Here is a 26,998-nt window from a genome sequence, read left to right on the forward strand (position 1 = left end):
TTTCTTCTTTATTTGTTCGTTAATGAGAGAATTTTGCTCTTTCTTTTGTGAAAGTTGATCTTTAAAGGTATTGAATTTCAACGTAGGTAACAAAACTATTTCACGAACAAAAAAAGATTAGCGCTTTGAAGGTAAAATACAGCTTTGTTACAGCTATAGCTACCTATGTAATCTGAGAAGATCCATTTCTCGTATGAAAGAATAACATACTACTTTGCACTATTGTAACATATCGCATAGCTCTATATCAATTAATACGTCATGTCGTACTTATGATTAGGTATACCTATATATTTAATAAACATTTTGAATTCTCTCCTCTCCACAGTCGGTATTCCTGTTCTTTCAAAAAGTCGACCCTATCAGGCCAGATTTACGAAATCATTGCTCTCAAAAGAAGTTGGAATCGACATGGACGCAATAGGTAATTTCGTAATTTTTCGAACTTTTTCTTCAAAATCACAGTACCTAACTGGAGTGGGCAGAAGGGGCCAAATCTGAAAAATTGGCGTACACTTAAATTCAATGATTGGTCTCTTCAAACACTTGACAGATGACGTGCGTTCGTCATTTCCTTTTTTCCTCGGATTTTGACCCGCGCCAAGGAGAAAGAAGAGATGATGATGATGTGATCGAATTGAGGAAATGAATTAATAATATGTATTTGCACTTGTAGGTATGTACCTACAATACCTACATACCTTCGAATTACCATAATAAAATTCTACTTCAATTTTCAATTCTTTTTTAGATTCAATTACTTAGTATTGGGGCGTACTTGTGTTCAAAGAATGTTGAGATTCCATTTTGAACATACGTAATTTCGTTTAGAAGAGGGTTAAAAAATGATTCACTGTAATTTTTTCGAATTTTTAAATGGTATAGCTTTCAACTTTGAAAATTCAGTTTTAAAATTTAAAATTTAAAATTAATGATTTCTAATTTACCGCAAATTCATTCTGAAACCCCATAAACGGATTGATTCCAAGTTCAACCAATATCGAGATATGAATCTTCAAAGTTTTGCAGTTTTATAGAAAAATAGCAAATGCGTGAAATTACAAAGCTCCCCCCTCACCACCTGAATAGTTGTATTGCTGGAATCACAGTGGTTATCTTACCGGATCATCAACGAGAAATTCTAAAAAAATTAAGGTAAATCAGAATACGAACCAGACTTCACTTTTAGTTCAAGTTGTTGAGGAATTAGTCGCGTATTTACGGCGAACTGGTTATGCAATTCTACCAACATTATTAATACCTACCTATAAACAGAGATATGAAGGGGAAAGTACACCGCACTGTTACGAGAATGTGTAATTATATGAATGCCTAGTACGTTTTAGATAGGTATACGCTTCGATAAAATTATCACTTTTTATGTTAATTCGAAATCTGTTTATGTAGCTACTTTTTGACCCACCTAGCTAGTACCTACACACCCCTACCCACTCAATTTATTTCAAATTTCATTCTTTAATAAATATCTATGTACCTACCTATATAGTTTTAAAGTCAATTTGCCAAGCGAATAAACATTATTGAACGATTTTGTTTACTGTATTAAGTTTATTTTGGAGGATCTCAGTAAATTTATTCAAGAAGTAAATCGAACGGTTGCATTATTAGTAGGCCAAAGATGACGAAAAGATACGAGATGAAGTTATAATTTCGGTAAACAAAATTTGAATATTTTCGACAAAATGATAGAATTCTTTAAACGTGCACAAATACACCCAACTACAGTGATTATTTTTGAACAAAAATTCGTCTGCACCAAAAATACTCGTATATTTTCTCGCTATTTCTTTTTTTCTTCCTTTTTCTTTTTCTAATTAGAAAAAAAGGTATCTAATTAATGAGATACTGTACTCAGCATCTGTTTTTAGGAAAAATGTTAGGTAGGTACTCACACGTGTACAATGTACATAGACATACATACATAGAAAGTTGACAGTGAATTTCGAAACCAAAATGTAATGCTTACTTTTCGAAACTGATAATCATCGTAAAAGGTCTCAACTTCGGTAAACGAATTCTTTTTAAGAAAATTTCATTCGCGTGCCAAAAAAGTGATTGAAAAAGATTTGAAAAAGAGCCAAAATAACTAAAATGTATTGGAATATTGGCTGATGAAAATTAAACAAACGAAACTAAAGCGTTAGGCTGTTAAAATGTGGTACCATAAATGTAGCAGTGAATAAAATTTTAGACTCAAATGACAATGTTCTACCAAAAAAAAAACAACATCATTTATAAAATTTTCAAAAAAAATGTATATTCGAATGTATATATTATTTTTCAAATTTAAGTAGGTATATTTTACATCTTACTCCCGAAGCAATTTTTTTAAAAGTAGCTACCCAAGGATTTTTTTCAAGTACTGTGTTATTATGAAAATTGTTTCTAAGGAGAAGAGATGGGAAATCCGAAATCATCTCGAATGAAGACTGTACTTTTCAAACTTGAATTTTTATGTTAGAAATGTTTCTTGTGAGAATTTGGAGAAGAGAGCGCTCCCTCTCCCCAAAAACCCTTTAAAAAGTTCAAAAATTTGTTTCATGAAATTTGGATTGATGCGTTGTAAAGTTCAGAATCGAGGCATTAGAAATGTTTAAAATGGGTTTTCACAAGTGATCTATTAATCTCTGATTGAAAGTTGAAACTTTACTTTTACTGAATAAAAACTATAGGAGCTGCCTCAGCTTTGAGCTTTCTGAAAAAAAATATAAAATAAAAATGCATAGGTAGGTATACAGTAAAGCGTGGCTTCATTTCAGGCAACTCTTACGTTAATTTAATTTCGAGAGGATAATTTTATCGACAAGAAATGCCAAAATAATACTTTTTTCTTCAGAATCGAATATCAATTTATGTATAAAATACTAAGTATAAGCGGATAAAAACCATTGAATTTTTTTTTAAGCGTTGAAGTGAATCTGTACATTGAAGCTGAAAATTGTATACCAAAATACAATCAATGCTGAGGCTGACAAAGAAAATAAAATAAACAAATGTTCAATATAAGTAAGGTTTTAAATAGATAATAGAATATAAATTCGATAACCTTGAAAATCGTTTTTTTCATCTCAAGGCTAGGTAAGGTACCTAGACCTACGCACCTCAGAGAAAGAATGCGACAAATCGATTCTCGGTATTTCTCGCATTTATCGCTCGCCGTTTTAGAAAATTATTTCCAAACGTGTGTTTCAAAAAAAAAAACACGCAGAAGAAAAAGAAGAAGAGAGAATTGGAAAATATCAAAATATTTTTTCTTCGAGTTTTTACATGACTTCCGCTACAATGAGTAAAATGAATACCGCAAAAATAAAATATCGAAACGAAAAGCCAAAAAAGGAGAAAAAATGTCTCAGAATTACGCGTATAAAACGTTGAGTTGATTTTCCACATTTTTAACATAGCAAAAAGTATTCTCAAACTTGAAAAGGAAAAGGATAATTCGATATTACATAACTTAACTTCGGTGATTTACCAAAGTAAATATTATATCAGTCCTTAATTAAATTTTCAAACTTGGAAAATTGAATGGAAAAATTTTCATTAAAACAAGAATTTGAAAAATAAAACCATCCAATGCCGAGAGATTAATAAATTTTATGAGTTTACGTGTTGTTCACAAAACTCGAGGGTAAAACCAAACGAACGATTTTAATCAAGAATGTGTTTTGTTTATCAAATAAACAAAATGCTTGTACTTTGGTAATGAATTGTGAACAAACAAACATACCATAAACAGATATACCTATTAAATATAAAACTAATATATCTGATATTTACGCGGTTGCCATTAAGTAAACATTCGTAAAATTTACACGAAAACTAAAATCAACAATATCGCATGAAACTTCAATAAGGACCAAATAAAGCAAAAATAATACACTCGAACGATACACGTAAGGAAAAAAAGATACGAGGTACACTCTTCTAGAATGAAATGTTCAGTACCTACGTATCATATTAGGTAGGTATAATGTACTAACAAGAGATAGAGAAAAATAGTAGGTACTTTACTTACTTACTAGGTACCTACCAACGCATAAATAATTCGAAAAGTGTATAGGTATAGGTATTCAATCCTATTTCAAAGAGTTGGGGTGGCAGAGGAGTAGAGTAGAAAATACGAGTATAATCAGACATGTTTACCTGCCAATTTTGTCTCCTATATACCTACTGAATTTTTTATTCTTATAAAGAGTTTAAATTTCATTTTCTCTTGTTTCTTTCCATGTTTTGATATTGAAACATAGTGTAATTAATGGCAACTCATATGACATTTATTTGAACTATATGATCACATTTTGTTATCAGGAGAGTATACATATCTACTATTTTCTGTTACCATTAAAAAAAAAAAAAAAAAAACTAAAACATAAATTATTATACAGAAACACGTTCAGAGTCGTAGATGCCCTTAATTATGAATCAAAAAATGGCCGTTTAAAAAAAATCATCACCCGACATTTTTTCTGCGTAATGAAGAAAATTGTCGATAAAATTTCACGCCTTCGTGAAAATTTCAGTCACCCAAATAAGCAGGAAATTTTCAAAGGAAAAGTATAAGAAAGGAAATCACGCCGCCAAAACCAATTTCATCTTTCCGTTTTCCGTTTGATCATTAAAAAGTAATTGCTCGTATTTTGAAAGCAGTTTGAATGCGTTTTGCGCGAGTAACATCTCGAGCAGTTTTCAATTCGCCATTCGTACTTTGCTGTTGGTGTTGGTTTTCAAGGCTATTTTGAAAGATGTACCTATACGTGTAGCGTAAATGAATACGTACATCTTTCAAGACTCTGCTCCATATATGTACTACGAATGTTGAAAAATTAAGAAAACTGCCACCCTACCGTTTGTTCACGTATTTTTTTTTTTTTTTTTTTTTTTGAAACGTCAGCCTTCATTTTCCAGTATAGGCAACTTACTCACATACTACATGTAGCACGTAAACGCAATTTTGCCAGCGTTTTCACGCAACGTAAAGATTTTTAGTGCGGTCTCGTCTCTCGTTCACACTCTCTGAATACTCAAACGCTTATCTCTTTCGGATGATATCATACGTGTGAGTTCAAACGCCGTACTTACGATTCTAACGTTTAACCCCCAAAAGTTGTTTTTTTTTTAGGGGGTAAAAAATAAAATATTTCGGCTTGTATACATTATATCTACGGGAACGTGATGTATCAAGTCTCTTTATACCGTCATCGTCTGATAAAAGAAAACACAAAAGAATATCGATGGCGACATTTAAATTCAACACGCCTGTTTATAAATTTATAAAATATGTACCCGACACCGGATGACTTATGGTTTTATATCGTATCTTAACACAATACCCTGTCTAGGCCCCGCTCTTACCAACTTTCAACTTTATATTATTTCGTTATGTATGGCTACGGCTATACGAAGCGATATACTACCTACCACATCCACATACTTTTATTATACAACATGGCGCGCCATTTTCACGAATTTATAAAGTTGGAAATCACCGCGAATGTTATTTATTTTACTTACTTAGGTATTTTTTCCCTCTCTCGCAGATTTTTTTAAACTACTCGTACCAAATTTATGATTTCACCATCTCGCGACGATGTCACCACCTCTCCCCTCCCTTCTGTCCAAAAAGCTCATCTTTCTGACAAATTAAACGTGCATAACAGCGCCGCGCGTTACGGTTCTTGAAATCATTTTTCAGCTTTATTTTTTATCTTCCATTTGCCCCCTCTTTTTACACTTTGCCTCAATACTCCGAATGATTAATAAAAAAATTCTCGTATTTCATTTCTATTAACTATGCAACGCGTTGTGTTTCCAGCATTGTTCGAGTGTATCTAAGCGTAATTTTGTTTATCCTTTTTATTATTGTACTTACACAGCTGAAAAGTGAATCAACAATTTTCCTCTTTATTTTTCCTAAAATAATGTTATGGAACAATAAATGGTCGGCTGTACTAGAATATTTTTTTTTTATTAATTTATTTTTTTTTTCAAATCAAACATTGAATTAAAATGAAATAGCGAATTTTTTCAACTTGTTTAAGAACAATATTCGTTCAGTCGTTTAATGCTGCCAAATTACTAGGTACCTACTATAAAGAATAAATTCGCGAGGCAGAAGACAATAAGTTTAATTTACCTATTGAAGAATCAGATCTGCAGGACAAATACATATTATTGAATAAAATTCGAAACAAATTGCATTTAGTGAATCGAGTTGTTATTTTATTCATGTAGTTCAGATCGGTAGTACTTTCATAATATCGCGAATCAGTCGAGTCTCACTCCCCCCCGGGCCCCCGGGTGAATCGACTACAATAATTTTAAAAACATTTTTTTTTTACTATATTTGAGGACTTTGGAACAGCAACTTTTTGCAGATTTTCACGTAAAGAATTTTCACTTTTAGTGAAATTTACTTACTCTTTTACGTGTACCTAGGTAATCATAATATGAAAATTGGAACTCTGTAACAAATTTTTCATAAGAGAGGTCTGAAATAAAGGGTATATACATATACGTAGTGTAGGTACATGGACATGCCAAATTTTAGCTTTCTCGGTCAATTCGATGAAATTTTCATCTTTTCACATTTGTGACTCAAATTTAATTTTTAGAAATTCACTAAAAATCGAAAAATTTTCTCAAGAGCCTGAAATTTAATTTCGTTGGTAACGCAGGTAAGGTAAATGCTAGTATTGTAAGCTCTTTCGATTTTGATTTGTCTATAGTTGAAAACTTTTGTGCCTGTTTAGATGCTTTCCATGATAAAAATTTGTTACTCGGTTTTATATTGAACAAGAACAAAAAGCATTATTTTTTGCCTCATCTTGTACATATTATACAAATCAACGGGCCCATAAATGGAAAAAATCATTTTCAATTTTTTTGTAATTGAAAAATCAACAATACTTGTGAGCATTCCCGAAAAATGAATCATGAAACTTCGTAATTAGAATACCGATGTAAAATTTCTGGTTGCTTGAAAGTAAGTGTACACATGGTCCTTTTTCTATTATGAACTTCAAAGTTTCGAGGGAAGGACGAAAATAACGTTTAGGTACATATTATCTCTTTTAACTTTTTTTTAAATCTCAAAATTCCCAATTGTTTAAAAAAATTGGGAATTATCTACAAGTATGACTCATCGCCTTGTATCTAATTTCTGAATCCGAAAATTCAATATACTTAATCAAAAATTTCAATGATCATTCCGACGTAAGAGAAAGTGATACAGAGATGACAGAAAAGTTGCAGGTGGCAGTTACTTTGTTAGTTTAAATGAGAAACGTTGTTAATTTCGAGCGATTAATGTCGGACTAGTTTCGGATTAAAATCCTTACAGCAGCATATATTAAACAGAATTACAGCAAGCAACCCAAAGCGTGACTTACAAGCGACATCCGAGATTAATTAACAGATGTCGTTTCAAAAATTTTTCCTGTATACCAGACAGTAGACTTAAGCCCTTAACAAAGTTAAACCCTTTCTTCTATAACAAATTTCGTTGTTAGTTTTATAAAAAAAAAAAAAACAAAAACAAAAAACTTAATAACGTTATTATTTTATTTTTACATTTAAATTAAACTAGCTTCAGCCGGCTGCTGCTGAAGAAAAGTTTTATAAAGATTTTCACGATGAATATGGAAAAATATTCACATTGGCGTTCGAAGAATTTCACGTACCTAATTTTAAAACTTCTGTATTCGACGGGATGAGTCTAGTCTAGGTTTCTAAAAATATTTTACTTTCAAACCACGTAAGTTTGCTTGTGTAAAAGAGGCCATTCTGGCTTTCAATTTTTTTGTTCGTCGTGGAAAATTATACTAATACAACACAAATAAGTAAGAATTTAGAGTCGTACGGATTAAACGTTTAAGGTTAAACGAAATGAAACTAATTTAGAGTTTTTTCCATGCTTGAGTTGGAAAATTTATTTCAATCAACGTACCCCATTTCTTCATTTCATTTAGTAAATTTTTCCGACAACTGCACCTGCTTGCGAATGAATGCCAAGTGCCTATTCGTGGCTGTTCAACAACAGGTTATGCCTACTTAATCTGCGAAATGACACTTATTAACGACGAATGTTAACTTTTAGAAAAATAATTCTGAAAATAATTAGTACGAGCCTATGTTACCGTAGGTAGGTGCTGGTAGTTAGATAGCCGGTACTTACGAGATGCTTACGAGTATTTTTGTTTTTATGTCAAAAAAAAAAAAAAAAAAAAATAGACCGGTGGTGTTTAAATGTGGTAGGTATCTGGTATGTCGACGAGACAGTAAAAACTCGATGAAAATATACCTACTGTTGAGAGGCCGTGATTGCTGGAAATTGTCTGTTGGAATCTCATTTGGTGGCCAACTGGTTTTACATTGACCTCTAGCTCAAAAGATGCAAATCGCACTGAATCCATTCGCTCTCTTTCCCTTAACAAGCCACCAGCTGGAAGATCACTCGTTCATAAGTAGGCATATTTTCCAAAAGTTGATTTGTATCACTGATCTCTCAGCGTAGAAATTTCTACTCGAAAATATATCCCTCTAGGTACCTAATTTATAAAATCAACTAGCTAGATAGGTATTAGGTACTTCGAATTGAAAGTAGTCCATTGATGTACGCGTGCGAAGATAGCGAGCGGCTAGTTACTCGAGTTTCGAAAGTTCTTTCATTAGATGTCTTTGTATTAATTATAGGTACGTTATACTAGGTTGGAATGAATAAGTTATTCTATCCAGTTATAGTAACAGTAAGGCAAGCAGGTAGGTAGATAGGTAAGTACTTTTCTTGAATGTTATCCGACTTCAAAAACTGTCAACTAATTGACATTAGCAAAGGGATAAAATTTAGACCACGAACGTTGAAAGGAAATTCGAGTGATTTCTTTGAACAGTTTATATTGACGAATGTCAAAATTCATTCAAGCTATAAAAGTGCATTTACGAGCGGTACATCTGTAAAAAAAATTTTTAAAAATGCACCGGTACCTATTCATTTACCGATATAGTTATAAGAAACAGCTGAAATAAGTTCTATGTGGCAATATTTCATTTTATTTTATTTTTTCAAAGAAACCGTATAAGGCTATACAAAAGATATCCATATAAGCTTGAACGTTCGCGCAGTTTTTTTTTCAATAGAAATTTAGGTAAGCTTCTTAAATCCGGTAACAAAATTTTCAAGTCTTGATTTATGCCATTATTTTATTGTTTTCTTTTTTTCCTATTATTTTCAAAAGAAAAATATTCCATTGATTTTAACAACTTTTTAAAGTGAGGGTTCCGTTGTACTGAAATATGAAGTTTCGAATCGCGTATTACTCGAAATAGAAGAAATATATTATATGTGCCATTGTAGGTATACGTACGTATTTATATTACAGCGTGAGCACACATGGTGTCCCATCAAACGTTTTTTAGGTAATGCATACGCGCAAGATGCAGCTAGACTTCATACGAAAGTACATTTTTAGTACTTATATGTAGGTAGGTAAGTACATACTAATACGCCTGATACACATTTGAAGGAAACACAGTTTTAAGAATTTCACGCAAATTCAAAGTACATAATTATGAGAAATGTTTGACGGGACACCCTGTATAATGTATGACGATTGTGTAGATTTTTAAAATTCTTCGCCAGCTTCGTAAACGTATAACGAACGTTATGAAAACGTGATTTTTTGCGGCGTTGTTGTGCGTGTTACTCGATATGCGCGTCATTTTACATATTAATGCACTGAAAAAAAAAAACAATAAAAATTACTATTTCAGTACAGTAACCGGATCCAATCCAAAAATAATAGTGATTTTTACTCAGCCAAAAAATACATTTTACTATAGAATTAGGTAAAATTTATTACTCTCATAGTAAAATTTACTAATCTCATAGTAAAATTTACTAATCTCATAGTAAAAATCGCAATATTTTCGAATGGGATCCGGTTACTGTATGAAATAGTAAAAATTATCCATAATTTTTTTTTCCGTGTGGCGGTATTTTCGTTATTTGTGATGCGGAGGAGGGTAATTTGATTCGCTCGCTCTGATGTATGTATGCACAATGATGGTAGCTATGTAGGTATGTGTACTACATATAACATACCTACGAGTTAAAACGATACGTCGATCTCGATACAAAATATACATATCTTCGTACATTACAATTTCAATTCGATCGCCTATTCTTTTCCGAAATCTAAAGGAATGGAGTTTAAAATCGATATGGTAGCCTATACGTACCTAGGTACCTACTTACATTTTACAAAACCCAAATTTCTACGTTCAAATGAATCTTTTTGTAATCTAACTATGCACATATACTACTTAGGTATATTCAAATGTTTCAAAATCAAATTGAGCCATGAGGTAAGTTTTTCAGCTCAAACACCTATCAGTTCATTCACGCACACAATTTACCTTTCAAGTGAACCCTACTCACCTAATGATTCTGTTGAAGGAAAAGGTTGAAAACACACATTTCGTAAAGAGGAAGCAGAATCAATTTTTTCAACAATCCTACCTCAACTCAATTTAATAGCGCGTTAATGGGAGTATTTATAACGAAAATACCAACTTTTAATCACCGATGGAAATTAAAAAATACCCAAGTTCAACTTTTTACGCTGAAATACTTACCTACGCACAAAAGATGAATTTTTGAAAAATGAAAATTGGAGAAAAATAGGATTTATCCGACAGAAATGAATTTTAGTAAATTAAACTATATGTAGGTTAAATCGGTCTTGATATCAGTTAGCGCGAGTTTGTTTTGTTGGTGCCAAATGCCAAATTTTGCTTGGATCCTGCAGTTGATAAAAATTTTTAACATGTTCAAAACGTGGGCTGAAGGCCACAAAACGGATTAAGTAAACCCATCAATTAGGTATCTATGTGAATTGTGGAGATTTCTCAACATATTGGTAATGATGAAACCTGCTTTTGAAGTTGGCAAATGGGAAGATTTTTAAAAGTAAAAACAATAGTAGGTTCTGCATTTACTTGTATCATCTCACAACGTTCATTATTTCCACTTCAATTATGAAAAAATCACATTTCATGATTCTTGAGGCACTATCCGTATGCAGATATTTACGATAGAAACACTTGTAGTACGTATTACAGAGTACGGCAAGATCACTGACCTTTTAAACTTTTGTAGAGAAGATGCCTGTTTAGGTAAACATTGTACCTACTCGTGTGTAGAGTTACCTATCTGTAAATAACGTTGATTAGAACCGGTTAGCATGAAGCCAACAAATTGTAGCGTTGGTCTCGCACCTTTTTATTCACTCTCGTGTATATTTTCTTCATTCTAATTTTGCCTATGTACTTTGTATTGTCGTTTTTTGCGTAATATTTGTTTTGCCTTTTAATGGCGTTTTTTATTGTAAATTAGCTGAGCTGATAGCTGAGCTGAGAAGCTGAGAGTTGAGCTATTATGAATTAAGTTGTAATGGTTTGTACTTTCGGTTTGTTGTAAATATTGTGTAAAATACATTCGTTGTCGTGAATAACCGAGGAGTCGCCCTTTATTTATGCATTTTTAATTCACACACCCTTTATACAAACAATATGGCGCCCGAACAGGGACTCCTCGGACAATTTGTGTGAATAAATGTCGTTTTCGAACATTTCGCGAATTATTCAGGTAATTATGCCGCAAATAATCGCGTGTATATTCTCGGAAATAGTCTATTGTCGTGTGTTGGTGCATACCAACGTCCTTATCTCGTTGTCGGCATTCTAAACGCACCTCTCGTGTACTGCCGCTTATCTGTCGTTGATAGATACCACGTTACGGTTCTATCAAGCTAGCTGTGCAGTATTTTTTCCGTTTTCGTCTCGAATCAATTACCCTTCTCGTTTTAATCTCTTTATCATCTCGTTGTCGTAAGTATCGTTTATTTTCGCTTGTTATCATGTCGGATAGTAATTTGGATACTGGCCGCCATGGCCAATTCGTTCGTAGATGCATCTTAACTGCTATCACTGCTATAGAAAATACAATTGCTGCTCATGTTTCCATGGAAAATATTTGCATCGTGAAATATAACGTTGAGAGGCTGAATACAGAATACGAATCATATCGCAATATCTGTATGCAGTTTGAAAGTGACAAAGCTGACGCTGCTGCGGCAAAAGCTCACAACGCTGCTGTCGAGGCGGATTTCGAATTGATCATCTTGAAGGTTTCAGCTGCCAATGGTAAAGCACGTGCTTATATTGCTGAGTATGAAGCTGAGAAAGCGAACAATAGTATGAATAGGTTTGTTCGTTTTTAACCAGGTTTCTTACCCGAGTAAGGTTAAATCCAGAGACCTGTTATAGGTCTTTGGTTAAATCAGGGGTAAAAAGTGGAGAGCGGAGTAAGGAGAGTAAGGAAAGTGTAGACCCGGTTAGACCGAGTAATAAAAACGAACAAACCTAGTATGTCGTTTGGTGGCTCTTTTCAGTCTGGTGTTCCTCAGGAAGCGGCAGTAAAACTTCCTCGTATCGATGTACCCAAATTTGACGGCAAAATTGAGAATTTTTTGGAATTCTGGGAGCTGTTCAAAAGTTTGGTACATGAAGAGGCTACTGTGCCTAAAGTTCGAAAGCTTCACTATCTGAAGGAAGCCTTGAAGGATGGCGAGGCTGCCGATTTAATGACTGATATCCCTTTAACAGAAAAGGGCTACGATGAGGCATGGACTCTTCTGATATCGAATTTCAAGGACATAAAATCCATCATTCGAAAACATCTCGACAATATCTTCTCGTTGAAACGCATCAAATCATCTGGTGATATTCCCAATTTTCTCTTGAAGGTGAACCGATTTCGAAAAGGTATCAAAGCCTGCGGAGAAGAACCAGATAACTTCTATTTGTCGTATATTGTGTCGGAAAAACTGGATAAAGCTACGTTTGATGAATTTGAAAGGACTCTACCTTCTAACGACGAATTTCCCTCATGGGAACAGTTGTGTAAATTTCTCGAAAAACGCGCCTATGTTTCAAAGCGTGCAAGCGATAAGGTAGACCAAGATGACAAACGTAACAAAGCTTCAACCAGCAAAGCGGATAAGAAAGCTTCTCTCGCGGTTGCAACACCTCAAAGTCCTAATCAACTTGTCCGTGTTGTAATCAAAATCCACATCTTCTTATCAATTGTGAAAAATTTGTCACTAAAGCAGCCAATGCACGATTCCAGTTCATAAAGGAGAAGAATTTGTGCATAAATTGTTTCGGTACGCACAAAGTTAAACTTTGTAACAAAGCTCCGAATTGCAAAAAGTGCAACCACAAGCATCATACTTTCTTGCATTTCGAAGAAAAATCTGACGCTGAGCCGCCCCCACCACCTAACGGTGATGGTACTCCAAAAGGCAACTCCGGCAGCGCATCTCACGTTCGGGTTATCTCGAACATATCTTCAGAACGTGAAGAAAGCGCAATTCTGCCAACAGCCGTGCTGAAATTCAAATGCAGTGAAAGAAACGGCGAATTTCGTGTGCTTTTGGACAGTGGTTCTCAGGTCAATCTCGTGTCGAATTCTTTCGTGAAACGTTTCAACTTACCTACCCATAAATCTCGTTCGTGTATCAGCGGTGTTGGAAATGCTGAGACAAATTCATCTTACATGCTGAAGCTTACCATGTCCTGTCGGTCGAATAAAGCTGAGTTTGATGCATCCTTCTCCGTTATCGACAAACTACCGTATTCCTGCAATCGAGTGATTGGCGATTTATGTGGTGAATTATGCAAATTCCCCCTCGCTGATCCTGCCTTCTATCGTAAAGAAGTCAACATTCCTGGTGTTGATGCGTTATTCGGTATCGAGCTGTACAACTATATCGTCGGAAACCTGTCGTATAATATCGCATCGATTTGCATTCGTGAATCGAAAGTTGGTTGGATTGTATCATCAACTCATCCTAACGATCCGATCTCGTTCCCAAGCTCGAAGAAACCGCTGAAATCGAGTTGTAACCTGACTGTCTCCCAAGTTGAGTCGCAGATGAAACGGTTTTGGGAAATCGAAAATATTCCTACGCCAAGCCTCCGGTCAAAAGAAGATGAAGCCTTCTTGAAACATTTCGCTGAGACCACAAAACGAGGCCCGGATGGAAAATTTATTGTCGAACTGCCTTTTACACAAGATCCGAAAATTATTACCGGAAACTTTAAAAGAGCATACCGAGTGTCGTGTAGTATGGAGCGTCGCCTTAAGCCTGAGAATCGCACCTTGTATTCTGCATTCATGGATGATTACGAGCAGAAAGGTCATTTGTCGGTGATCTCAGAAACGAATGACGATGATGATCGGTATTATATCACTCATCATGCGGTTTATCGCCCCTCCAGTACTACTACTCCATTACGCGCAGTTTTCAATGCTTCGGCAAAATCTGTCAATAACATCTCGCTGAACGATATTTTAATGATTGGACCAGTACTGCAACCTCCTCTCGCTGAGAATTTGTTGCTCTTTCGAACTCGATTGTTTGCAATGACTGCTGATATCGCTCAAATGTATCGTAATGCTTGGGTTGCCAAAGCTCATCGTAAATTTCTGTCGATTATTTGGAATGGTATTCGTCGAGAATTGAATACAATCACCTATGGCACCGCCTCAGCTGCTGCCCAAGCTACTAAACTTCTCGAAGTCATTGCGGAAGAGTGTAAACTCTCCCACCCCCTGGCGTATGAACCGATCAAGAGACATTTTTACATGGACGATCTGCTCTCAGGTGCTGATTCTGTCGAAGAGCTGATCAACTTACAGAAACAAGTCCATGAAGCTCTGCTCGGTTATGGTTTTGAGCTTCGTAAATACCAGTCAAACTCGCCAGAGGTTCTCAAAAGCATCAATGCTGAGTTTGTCGAACGTAATGTTGATGTGAATTTTGGCCAACAAGAAGCATTATCAGTTCTCGGCTTAGGTTGGAATTCCACTACAGACATCCTTCATTTGAAAACAAATTTCTCGGTACCTGATAAAGTTCCTACGAAACGTCAGATGTACTCAACGATTATGCGAATTTTCGATCCTCTAGGAATTGCCTCTCCAGTTACGATTCGTGGAAAAATCATGCTTCAAACCTTATGGAAGCATGGTATTTCATGGGATGAGCCAGTTCCAGAAGATATTTTAGCTGAATATCAAGCTTACTTGCTTGATTTGCAAGCTTTGTCGAAATTTGAAATCCCAAGATACATCTTGAATTTTGATATTCGCTTTGAATCTATTGTCGGTTTCTGTGACGCATCAGAACGTGCTTATTGCGCCGCAGTATACGCCTTCAATGATCATTCGCCACCCGCACGAGTCCAGCTATTAATTTCGAAGACCCGTGTGGCACCGTTAGATTCGGATTCTCGTACAATTCCAGAGTTAGAATTGCAAGCAGCACTTCAACTTGTTGAGCTTGTTGAATACGTATGTCGTGTGCTGAAGGTTGAGAAAAGTACAGTTCGATTGTTTACTGACTCAACCATAGTGCTTGCCTGGCTCTCTCGTCCAGCTAACGACTGGAAAGTTTTCGTTCGCAACCGCGTAGCGAAAATTACCAAAGCTTTTCCTATCGATCATTGGTCTCACGTTGTTTCCAAGGAAAACCCAGCAGATCTTGCTACTCGAGGTTTAACTACCAATTCACTCATCGAATCTCGCTTATGGAAACACGGACCTGAATTTATCGCTGAGCCAACCAGTACGATGTCAAAACCTGAGATCGATCAGTCTCAGTGCACTCCTTATTTATCAAAATCGAAGGCTGCTGTGCTGACTGTCGCTGAGAGAACCGGTTACTCGAAGCTGATTGAAGCGTATCCATCCTACCATCATCTAGTACGTGTTTTTGCAACTGGTTTAGCTATTGCTGAGACGTGGCGTCCGAGTACACCTATCGTGATCCGCAAAGTTGAAGCCAAAGACCTGCAACGTGCTCACGAATTGCTGATTCTCGCTGTTCAAGATGTCGTTTATGCGCCTGAACTTGATCGTTTGCGTGCTGGTCGAAAGCTGTGCAAAAGAAGCTCTTTACTCACCTACTATCCATTCATCGATGAGAAGGGTCTTCTTCGCTCTCATACGCGCCTACAAAATGCACGTAAGCCTTTCAACGAAAAGTGTCCAATCATTTTGCCAGCCAACAATCATTTTACGGTGATTTTCGTTCGTCATCTTCATGAGCGCTATTTCCATGCCAATCGGGCTTGGTTACTGGCGCATTTGTCGGCTAATTACGTCTTCACTGGCGGAATGGCTCGTTTGATCAAAACGGTCATTCACAAATGCGTTACCTGTTGTCGTTATATCGCTACTTCCAGACCTCAGCTGATGGCAGACTTACCAGCTGATAGAGTTACTCCGATGTCGCCATTTCTCGTCTTAGGTGTTGATTTCACCGGCGCTTTTCATCTCAAATGTACGTATCATCGAACGATGAAAGAGATGAACGCTTACGCGGCCATTTTTGTTTGTTTCGCTACCAGAGCTGTACATATTGAAGTTGTACCCTCTCTCTCCACGGAAGATTTTTTGAATTCGTTCAAAAACTTCATCTCTCGTCGTGGTAAGCCAGTGCGCATCTACTCAGATAACGGCACAAACTTCAAGGGAGCTGAGAGGTATTTGAGTTTGCAGGCTGAATCAATTTCAAAATACGCAGCTGAGCAGAATATCGAGTGGCGGTTCAATCCTCCATATACTCCTCATCGCGGAGGGTTATGGGAAAGTGCCGTCAAAAGCGCCAAAAAAGCCCTCGCTATGGTCACCAAGGACCAGAAATTATCCGAGTACGAGTTGCGCACTCTTCTTACGCAAGTTGAGTGCATCTTAAATTCGAGGCCTATTGCCTAAAAACAAACAAATGAACCGCAAGAAGAAGTCCTTACGCCTGGTCATTTTTTGATTGGTCGTAATTTGACTGTCATTCACGAAGCTGAGGTTCCTTCCACCATCAAGTTATCGTCTCAATATACTGCCAACAAGCAACGGTTAGCCCACTTGTGGCGTATATGGTCTCAAGATTACATCAACCAATTGAGATGTCGTACCAAATGGACCGAATCGCAACCAAATCTGGAGGTTGGGCAAATTGTTCTCCTGCCCGATTCAGGTGTCAATCCATGTCGCTGGCCTTTGGCAAAGGTCGTTCGTACGTTCCCAGACAAAAACAACGTCGTGAGAACTGTTGAAACGCTGTCCAATGGCCAACTGAAAACGATACCCTCGATCCAGACCATACTACTACCTATTGAGTAGTCTTTCGTTACCTTTCGTTGATTCGTAACTTTGTAATTTTTATTTGTAAATATTTTGTATTTTTCTTTCTGACTACTCGTCAGCCGGCGGGAGTCTGTTTAGGTAAACATTGTACCTACTCGTGTGTAGAGTTACCTATCTGTAAATAACGTTGATTAGAACCGGTTAGCATGAAGCCAACAAATTGTAGCGTTGGTCTCGCACCTTTTTATTCACTCTCGTGTATATTTTCTTCATTCTAATTTTGCCTATGTACTTTGTAATGTCGTTTTTTGCGTAATATTTGTTTTGCCTTTTAATGGCGTTTTTTATTGTAAATTAGCTGAGCTGATAGCTGAGCTGAGAAGCTGAGAGTTGAGCTATTATGAATTAAGTTGTAATGGTTTGTACTTTCGGTTTGTTGTAAATATTGTGTAAAATACATTCGTTGTCATGAATAACCGAGGAGTCGCCCTTTATTTATGCATTTTTAATTCACACACCCTTTATACAAACAATGCCATTAAATGAACTGCATACCTACCTAGTACCTATATACCTACGTACCAACTAATTTTTCAAAACAGAAAGAGCGAAGAGTCGAGGACCTTTGGATGCTGAGAAAAAAGAGGGTGGTCATCTTTGGTTATTTCCCTCTCACTCCACAGCCTCACCTTCAAAAATACGACTCACTTTGCCGCAATTTTAAAGTTAGAGCTGATAACTATATCAGTGTACTTTAATTTTGAACCTTTTTCTTCTTCTTAATAAATGTAGCTGCAAATCGAATGGATTCGAAACAGTTGATAAAATTTTATTGGTCATTTTTATTCTTTATACCTATATGTAGTAAATTCCAACATGAAAAACTGATATTCAAGTTTTTCGTTTTCAACATGCTTTTTCAGGGGCGTTTCTCAAAATACTTACGTTATGAGGAAGGACCATTTTACAAAAAAAGTAGGTATACCTACTGTACAAAATGAGATCTTTTCAAAAATCATAAAAATATTACTCGCATTAAAATGTTAAAAAATTCCGCCATTTTTCCAAGAAGTGGAAGAAACGCAGAAGAAATGTTGTAGGTATAAGTAGGTAGGTAGGTATATTTATATTTGTGTGATAGAAGTAGGGGGTCAATTTATGCAAAAAATTATGGTTATGGTGCGTTAATATATGAGTAGGTACGAACTTTTTGAACCAAAATTGTTCTAGTAATATACCTATTTCACTTTCGATTTCATCTTCAAAAATAACTACTCGTAATGAAATGAGATATATCGAAGCAGAAAATATGTATTAGATCTGGAGATGCTTTTAATCAAAATCGCTTTAAGGACCTAACTACTTTTTATTTAGGTATTTATTTGGTCATCTGCGCTGCGATTCCTCCTGCGGTCAAACATATTCTCTTTGCGGATGAGTTACCATATTATGTACTTTGAAGGTCATAACCATAAATATCTGTTATTTCCAATTATCTCCAACTGCTTTTTGAAATTGATAAAAAAAAATAAATAAGGTACAAATAAGAAGTAGGTAAATGGCCATCTGTTTTCAACACCCATCTTGATGAATGAATTATCTAATTAGGTACGAAGGATTTAGAAAACAGAATTTGAATCCAGTAAGAATAAACAAAATTCATCAGACTTGCAAATTTGTGAAAAAAAATTACTTTCAAAGCCAACGGAAGAAGAATTTTTTCGACTGAAAAGTTTTCTCATTATTAGCAGCGAGAACACTTGGGTACGAAGGGACGTAAAACAACCGCGAAAAGTAATAATAAAGAAAAATTGTTACCAAATTATAGCCATAAATCGTGTGTGGTAGTTTTCTAAATGATAAAAATTTAGCATATCCTATCATTAATCCGACCGTTAACGCCATGTTACTTTGTTAGAGACTTTAAAGAACGGTTATCCGACCAACGCTAGCGAAGCCAACGTCGTTTTAAAACGCTAATAAAGAATTTCTCGAATCGTCTTTTCCGACCTAGCTGTTTAAAACCGTAGTAAAAATAACCTACAGCGGAGTTGGTGCGTTTGTGTATTCAAATTTCATACGCGGATAAGTTTGCGTATATTTTACAAGTACATATAAAATAACAGGGATGTTATCGCGGTTCGTATTACACGAAAAATAAATTTTCTGCTCGTAAGCCCAATGTTTTCGATTTCGTTCCGAGTTAAAATTAGGCAACTTTGAAAATAAATCTTGAGAATTTCGGATCAAAGAAAATTATGCAACATTTACAATTTCATCATACGTTATACTTATACATGTACCTATACTGAAGGTATCCTGTAGAGAGAAACCTACTTACTCTCGATATTCTGTAGAAAGGAAATTTATTCCCAAGTTTTTGCCAAGTTTTCACTGTTACTTCGAATCGAAAAATGTGAACAAAATTCATCATCGACTTTCCATCTACTTAGATATATCAAACATCAACTTTTAAATCATTTCGTCGCTGCGTATGAAATGCCAATGTCGCTATATCGTACTCACGCGTTTTTATTTTAAGTATTCAAACGAAAGGAAATAAAAGTGGGATTAAATTCCGAAGCTACATCAAATAAAATATCATCAAAAGACGCGTACCAATACGTATATGTATTTTCATTTTCGAAATTACCGTCCTATACTTTAGAATTTTGCAGCTTGGATAATTTATTGAAAGCAAAAAATATATAATGTGCAGAATTGTAGGGCGAAACGCCGGTTATTTTACCCCCCCCCCCTCCCCTTGAAGCGCATTTTGCATACGTCACTATATACCTACATTCGATGAAGCAAGATTAGACAGGTACCTACCTAGTGAAAAAAGAATAGAATCCTGCAAGAATTTATTCAAATTCCATATCATACGAGTACATTAAAACAATGACTTAATATCGAAAAAGATCATCATAAACATCGTGCGAGGGACTAATTGTTTACCTAACGTAACCGATAATTATGCAATTGTGCTCAATGCATCTTCAATAGGAAGAAATTCAAGACGATGAAAGCAAATCACGAAAAAGAACATTTGGCTTGAAATTCAAATCCTCACAGGGATAATTTTCAAGTAAATAACGCTTATAAGAATCATGGAGAGAGGAATGCACAGCTTCGTCGAAGTTACACTACGTAAAACACACCTGCACTTATCATACGTACTGGGGAAAAAGAATGTTCTGAAAATGAGAACAACGTGTGTGATTCAGTTTAACGATTCGCCAGCAAAAGGTCTTTTCCGAAAGAAAACTTGAAAACACAACAATAGAACTTCTTCAGCGAGGCAGGGTGACCATTTCTCGGCAATTTATTTTCTTTCTCTCGGTGTTTTCTAAAAAGATTACGTCGGCACGTTTAAACTAACGGCGGCTTTAAGGAACGATTGCTCTTTCATCTAGCTCTAAGGCTTCGGTGAATTGCTACAGTTCAGCTATGTCAACAATTCGATGCTATCACACCTATTCCTTGTTATTATCTCTCGCCTCTTGTAACTCTGATCACTACACGTGATTTTGTAATCGGTCTAATGCAATGTAGGTACCTACTACATACGCGTACCTACTGATTTCAATTATTTTACGTTTAATTTTCTTGATCATTATAAATAGCTAATTTCGTTGTAAAACCTTTCGCAAATCATAATTCGATCAACTTTTTCAAAAAATTAGTTCAATTAGAATTTTTTGTGGTATACTGGTAGAAAATTGAAAAATTTAAAAGCTACACGAAACACGATCAAAGAATGAATCAAACTAATTGAAGTAATTTTCCAACGACACAAAAAATAGCTCTCAACACTTAACATGATAACATCATAGCTTTGATAAATTAACCAAATTCATCTTCAAAGTTTAAGTGAGTATAATTCACAAAAGGAAAAGGTCCCGATGCTTCACCACACCACGCGCAATTCTGTCAAAATAAAAAAGTACCCAAATTATCAAGTACGTACGTAGGCGACGATATATGTAAATTTATTAACGCCATTCAACTGTCACAAAAATGTACGCATTTTACGGCGAACAACATAGGCAATTTTATTAACGTCTTGCTAATGGCAACTAATTTCATCAACTGCTCCCATTTTTTTCCTTCTTTGCAATAACTTGCTTTTTATAGGGAGAACATGCATGATTATCAATGTCAGGTTACTTTTAAAAACTTCGATGATATACGCGAGGCAGTTGAATGGTTCCGATAACGTAATATACGAGTAAGTAGGTACGTACCTAAACCTATCCCTATATGTACTACACGTTTGGGTTACATCAGACAGCCTGGCAAAATTTCATAATCATTAAGTTTTACAAAAAGAAGTCTAGGTACTTGAAATGGTAGCTATAGTAAGCTGTAAAAAAAAATATAATCTGATGCATTTTTTTGTAACATAAAAATTAGATATGTAATGCGGGGGGAGGGGATTGATTCAACCCCATTAAATTTCTCATTTCATCAGTAGCCTAGAACGTGACCTGGTCACAATAGATACCAAAAAATATTTGACACTCGAAATTGAGAGCAAAATATCAATATAGTACATCAACTACAGTCGAACCTGGCTACGTGGAACTCATGTAAGTGGAAAACCTCTATATGTGGAATAAAATTCGTTTCCCTAGAACTTCCCTATCTAAATCTATGTGAAAATAACCTTTATAAATGGAAGCGGAACCTACATACTTAAGTGGAATTTTGTTTTGAGAAGCAGAACCTCTGCAACTGAAATGTTACTTTCGTTTTGCCTCTATAAGTGAAATTCTTTTCCTTCTTACCTCAGTGGAATTTTGATTGGAGTAGCAGAACCTCTGTAACTGAATGTTACTTTCGTTTTATCTCTATTAGTGAAATTCCTTTCCTTCTTATCTCTAAAGGTGTTGTTATGATAAATGCTTCAGTTGAAGAGGTAAGAAGGAAAGGAATTTCACTAATAGAGGTAAAACGAAAGTAACATTTCACTTACAGAGGTTCTGCTACTCAAAACAAATAAAACCTCTATTACTGGAATTCCAATTTGTTCAACCTGTATAACTGAAACCTACTTTAATGGAAAACCTATATTATAAGTGGAAATTTCCCTTGGGCTTCCACTTAGCGAGGTCCAACTGTAATAGGGTGCTTAAAAATTGAACGTTGTTGTCCCATGGGTTGATTAGGTATAAGTGCCTACTTATTCAATAAATTTTTGACAGATGTGCTGAGTTTGAATATCCATTTACTTTTTTTTAGATTCCACCTTCCAATGCCCTCCTCCTTAACTGATATTTTGATCTTCCGAGTCGATTTTGGTCCTTTTTTTGAGAGCAATAGCTCATAATTTAAACTATGTATCGGTACTTACTTTTTATTTTTTCCGTAGTACAAGATACATTTTCGTACTTCCTAGCATAGGTAGGTAGGTACAGGTAGGTTAGTTCTGATTTTATAAGTAATCCTCTGTACTTTTCAGAAATTTTGTCATTAAAATGATGATCGTATCATTCCAAGACTTCAATTTATATTTTTCACATTAGTTGTTCTGTTAGGTACTTACTCAATGAAGTTTAAAATAGGTAAAATATTCGGGAAAATTATGCGTAAAAAAATAACTTGGATGGATATTTCTGACCAAAACGAACCTATGTACTTTTATTTCAACTCGGCGAGTTTAAAATTGCACAATGCATCATAAAAAGTTTTCTAATTCCACGGTATTAGAGGTTGTGGTAGGTGAGTGAGACTTCTTCTCACACGGGTACATACGATGAAAATATCTACGGTGTTTTTCACCACACGAGGCGGTTGTAAGAAAAGAGAGAAAAAAAATAGGTAAACTTTTTGTCCACGATACATTGACATCGTCGAGGAGTTGGCGGAAATGAAAAACCAAGTTGAAAATAATATTTTTCAAATGCGCCGCTCAGCTGCATTTAGCATGGTAATATCGCACGTACTATTGCTCATTTCGTGTGGCAATAACGCGTTTCCACTAGCTTATATTACATTCTTAATGTAGTTAAACGACCGTCTAGGGAACAAAGTAATGATTCGGTCACGTATATTTCAACCTTATAGTGGCATACATGCACTACTTTAGCTATGTAAAAAATCTACTTAAAGGCGGTTTAAATTCTCCATAGTCGCGTTTATTCTATCGGTTCTCGAAATCGAAAATGAGAATCGCTTAGCGTGTATTTCGCTATTGAATTTCAACTACCGACGCTAATTTTCCTGCGCCAACGATTCTTGATCGGAAATTTTGACTAGTGGTTTAACTTCAACATGAAATTTTAAACCATATACCTACTCGTAGGTGTGAAACAAGCCGACATTACGGCTTCACGGCTTCAAACCGCAAAGATAATTTTAGCCGTGAATGTTGCGGGTTATATCATAAACAGCTATGTAGGTACTAGGTAGGTATATAGAGATAGCTTGATAGGTACTAACCAACGTAGTACCCAGTACCTACGTACTTAGTTGAGAACATGACTTTAAAAAGTGAGATAGGTATTTGAAAAATTTCATTTTAATTCAACTTTCATCATTAATTATCGCGAAAATAGCGCACGTTAATTAAATTTTCATTTCGTTATTTTTTTTCCTCCTTTTTGATCATATCGAAGCTATGTTGGAAAATAGCTTAATTACGGTAGGTAAAAATTAAATTAAAAAAATTAATAAAAATAAAATGCCTACCTTTAATACTGCATAAAGTAACAACAACGAAAGGCATATATTGAACAAATGAACAGTAACAATGGCAACATAAGCGATCTGGACACCTGAAATAAATCAGTTTATAACTAAACAATCGGGTACAATTAATAAAAAGCAAAAATAAACTCGAATAAATAAAATAGCGAGCTGTAGTTATACGTAGGTGTAGGCAGTCGAGTTTTCATTAGATATACTTAGTCGACGAATGGTCGGTCGAGGCTGAGGATAGGCAGTACCTATAGGCACACGGCAGCAAGGTGAACAATAATTTTTCATTTTTGTACTCTTATAATGAAAACTTTTCTCTGCTATCAGCAATTTCAATTCATCCATTAGAGCAGAACGCAATCGCCGCCGCATAGAAAGACGAACGAGAGAAAACGTCTATTCTACCCACACGAGTCAACAAGTTAATTTGTTTTTCGCAACACCTCATTAAGTCATAGCACGTTCGCCAAACTCATTTTTAAGGTTATATAGAAGCAGCTATTAAGGAAACAAGTAAAGTAGAAAATAGTTTTACAAGAATCTGGCATGCAGATTGAATCCCCTTGTTAGTAGTTACAAGAAAAGCGACTTTTCCTTAAAGAGCTGGTGATTGCATTAAGCGGTACTCGTAGCAATAACACGTTGACATTTGAACCGCTTTAAAAGGAAAATATGTGACATACGGTTTCAAAAGCTTGAAAGGAAACGTTGTAAACGTCTCGTTTCAACTAAAAATTCCAAACTTCTACCTAATGCTTTTTAAGCAATCAGCGACCTTTGCACTTACTTACTTCGTTTAGTCAGCGAGATTTTAATTTTTATAAAAGTTATATTAGTACATTAGACAAATGAAACAGGCTCACACAGCTAGACAAATGAGCCTTTCCTCCTCTCCTTCCTAGCAATAATTGACGAAGCTCTCTCCTGGTGATATTTTGTAAATAAAAATGACAAATTCCTTAATTTTTTCTCGCCAATTTTATACTTAGGTACTTAACTTACTGGTTTTCGTCTTCGGATTTTGAAACTAACCAGAAGAAATTGTTCGTTATGGTCCAAAATCCCGGTGATAAAATTTCAAGATCGCTCCTTCAAAATGGGGTAAAATTGAAAATTTTCCACATTATTTTGGCAGTTTTTATCCGATCCAAGAGTAATTACATATTCAGGGAATTTTCTTTGAAATTTTTTCTAGCATATCTTCTAGGCAAAGCGCGCATATTTACTTTTCAAACGGCCTTTGTACCTCACCCGAATGTATATTTTTTTCAGAATTTTTTATATGTAGGTATGTATAGGCGGAAGACCTTCAAAAATGCAAAATTTGTTTTTTTCATGGGTTTACCGCTCCAATTGGCCAATTTTAGCCAAAAAAAAAATGTTCACCCGATACATGTATCATGAAAGACGTCCAACTACACCATTAACCCTAATTGGGACCAAATTTGCCAAATTTTTTTATGTTTTATAATTCTTACAAAAGAATTGATTCTCACCATTTTGGGAACCCTTGAACCACCTTCCGGGTCACCCACCCGGCCAAAATTCATCTATAGACTATTTTCAACTCAAAATAGCAAGTATGTCCCTACATCATACCGGTACGTGCTTATATCAATTTCATTTGATTTTTTTTTACCCGAGATGAGTGCATTTTTCCAAATTAAAAAAAAACACTGACTTTGACTCGTATATTGTAGGGTTGAAAAATGAATCGATGAATTGCTCGAGCCTTGAAAAATTATAATGATATTTCGAAATTTTAAACTGCTGTTGAATCATTTAGGTAATTTTTTTTAAATCGAAGTAATTTTTTGTGTTTTGTATTTTATTGTTGGTGTCATGGGAACCACAAAGTTTTTCAAAAATTAAATTATTAAATGGAAATTTTGCATTTAATTTTACTTACATATTACGTGATGTAACAAAGCTGTGTAGGTACTTGTAAGTAAAATGAGTAGGTATACCTGATTTTACGCTTCAATTTTTTCAAATTGATTTTTCTGTTTTTTACTTGTTGTTTTATCGCTTCTCTTCTCCTCCAGAAATGTTGCCGTCAAATCTTTATGAAATACTTTCGCAAGATCAGTCGCCCCCCCCCCTGAATTTAATATTCCTTACTCGAATGGGATCAAATAGGTTTAAGCGGTCATGAGTAAAGTAAGAAGTAAATGACTGACTGTACGTATTTTATATCTACCTTATCACAGCACACTTACCGTAGTACACTTCATCCAGTTGCGTATAATTTTTGGAATTTTCATTAACTCTCCAACTATAAATTAAAATTACCAGCACGGACACATTCTGTAAGCAAAAAAATACACATTTTGCGTTAAATATAGGTACTTTTAAATTACATACCTTTTTATCAAAAAGTATAAAAATGTCTACACACTGTCGAGTATAAAAACAAGTGACTGAGATATTTTTAATTACGGTAGGGTAAGTATGCAATAATTAATTTCTTCGTATCATAATTTTACGGTTGGAAAAGTACAATTTTCCAATAACCATATACCATCTGCGCGATTATAAGTAGAAATAATTTTTCAGGTCATCTGTAACCGTTTGATAGATAACGGGTAGCAACAAGTGGTTCGAATTCAATTAAAATCTACAATGTAGTGTCATCGCTATTTATCTCCTTTTAGAACTGAGTTTTCCTGTTTTTAACAAATCATCGAATTGTTTAAATCAAAACTGTAGTTCTGGTCGACGAATTTAAAATGCCGAAGGACATATACCTAGTAGATAGAAGTAATTACATTTTATCTGTATTCCTTTTTTTTAACGCAAATATTTTTTATTTCACGTAGGTAGGTAGGTCTAGGTACCGAACACAAGTGTTTGTTGTTTTTTTTTTTAATGTAACTATTCTTATGCTTTATTTTGAGTAGGTAATACAGAAGGTGACCAGATCAATTTAATTGGTATAGGTAGGTACTGCCAAATCTCAGCATAGTGCTAACCCAGGAAAAAAAGTTTTATAAACTTGTATAGAATTCTATAAAAATTGCATAAACTTGTATAGAGTTCTATAAAAATTGCATAAAATTTTATAGA

General features: G+C 35.1%; 1 protein-coding gene across 1 annotated transcript in view; it reads right to left on the minus strand.

Moving 5' to 3' along the window:
• Positions 1 to 26,998, minus strand: part of LOC135832299 (uncharacterized) — a 128,978-nt gene that overhangs the window by 15,705 nt on the left and 86,275 nt on the right. The window contains exons 3-4 of the mRNA XM_065345458.1: positions 26,152 to 26,239; positions 23,924 to 24,009 (exon numbers count right to left, since the gene is read on the minus strand). Of these exons, the coding sequence (XP_065201530.1) occupies positions 23,924 to 24,009; positions 26,152 to 26,239 (174 nt within the window). The remainder of the gene's footprint in view (positions 1 to 23,923; positions 24,010 to 26,151; positions 26,240 to 26,998) is intronic.

The sequence above is a fragment of the Planococcus citri genome, chromosome 1, assembly GCF_950023065.1.
Source record: "Planococcus citri chromosome 1, ihPlaCitr1.1, whole genome shotgun sequence".
Taxonomy (NCBI): domain Eukaryota; kingdom Metazoa; phylum Arthropoda; class Insecta; order Hemiptera; family Pseudococcidae; genus Planococcus; species Planococcus citri.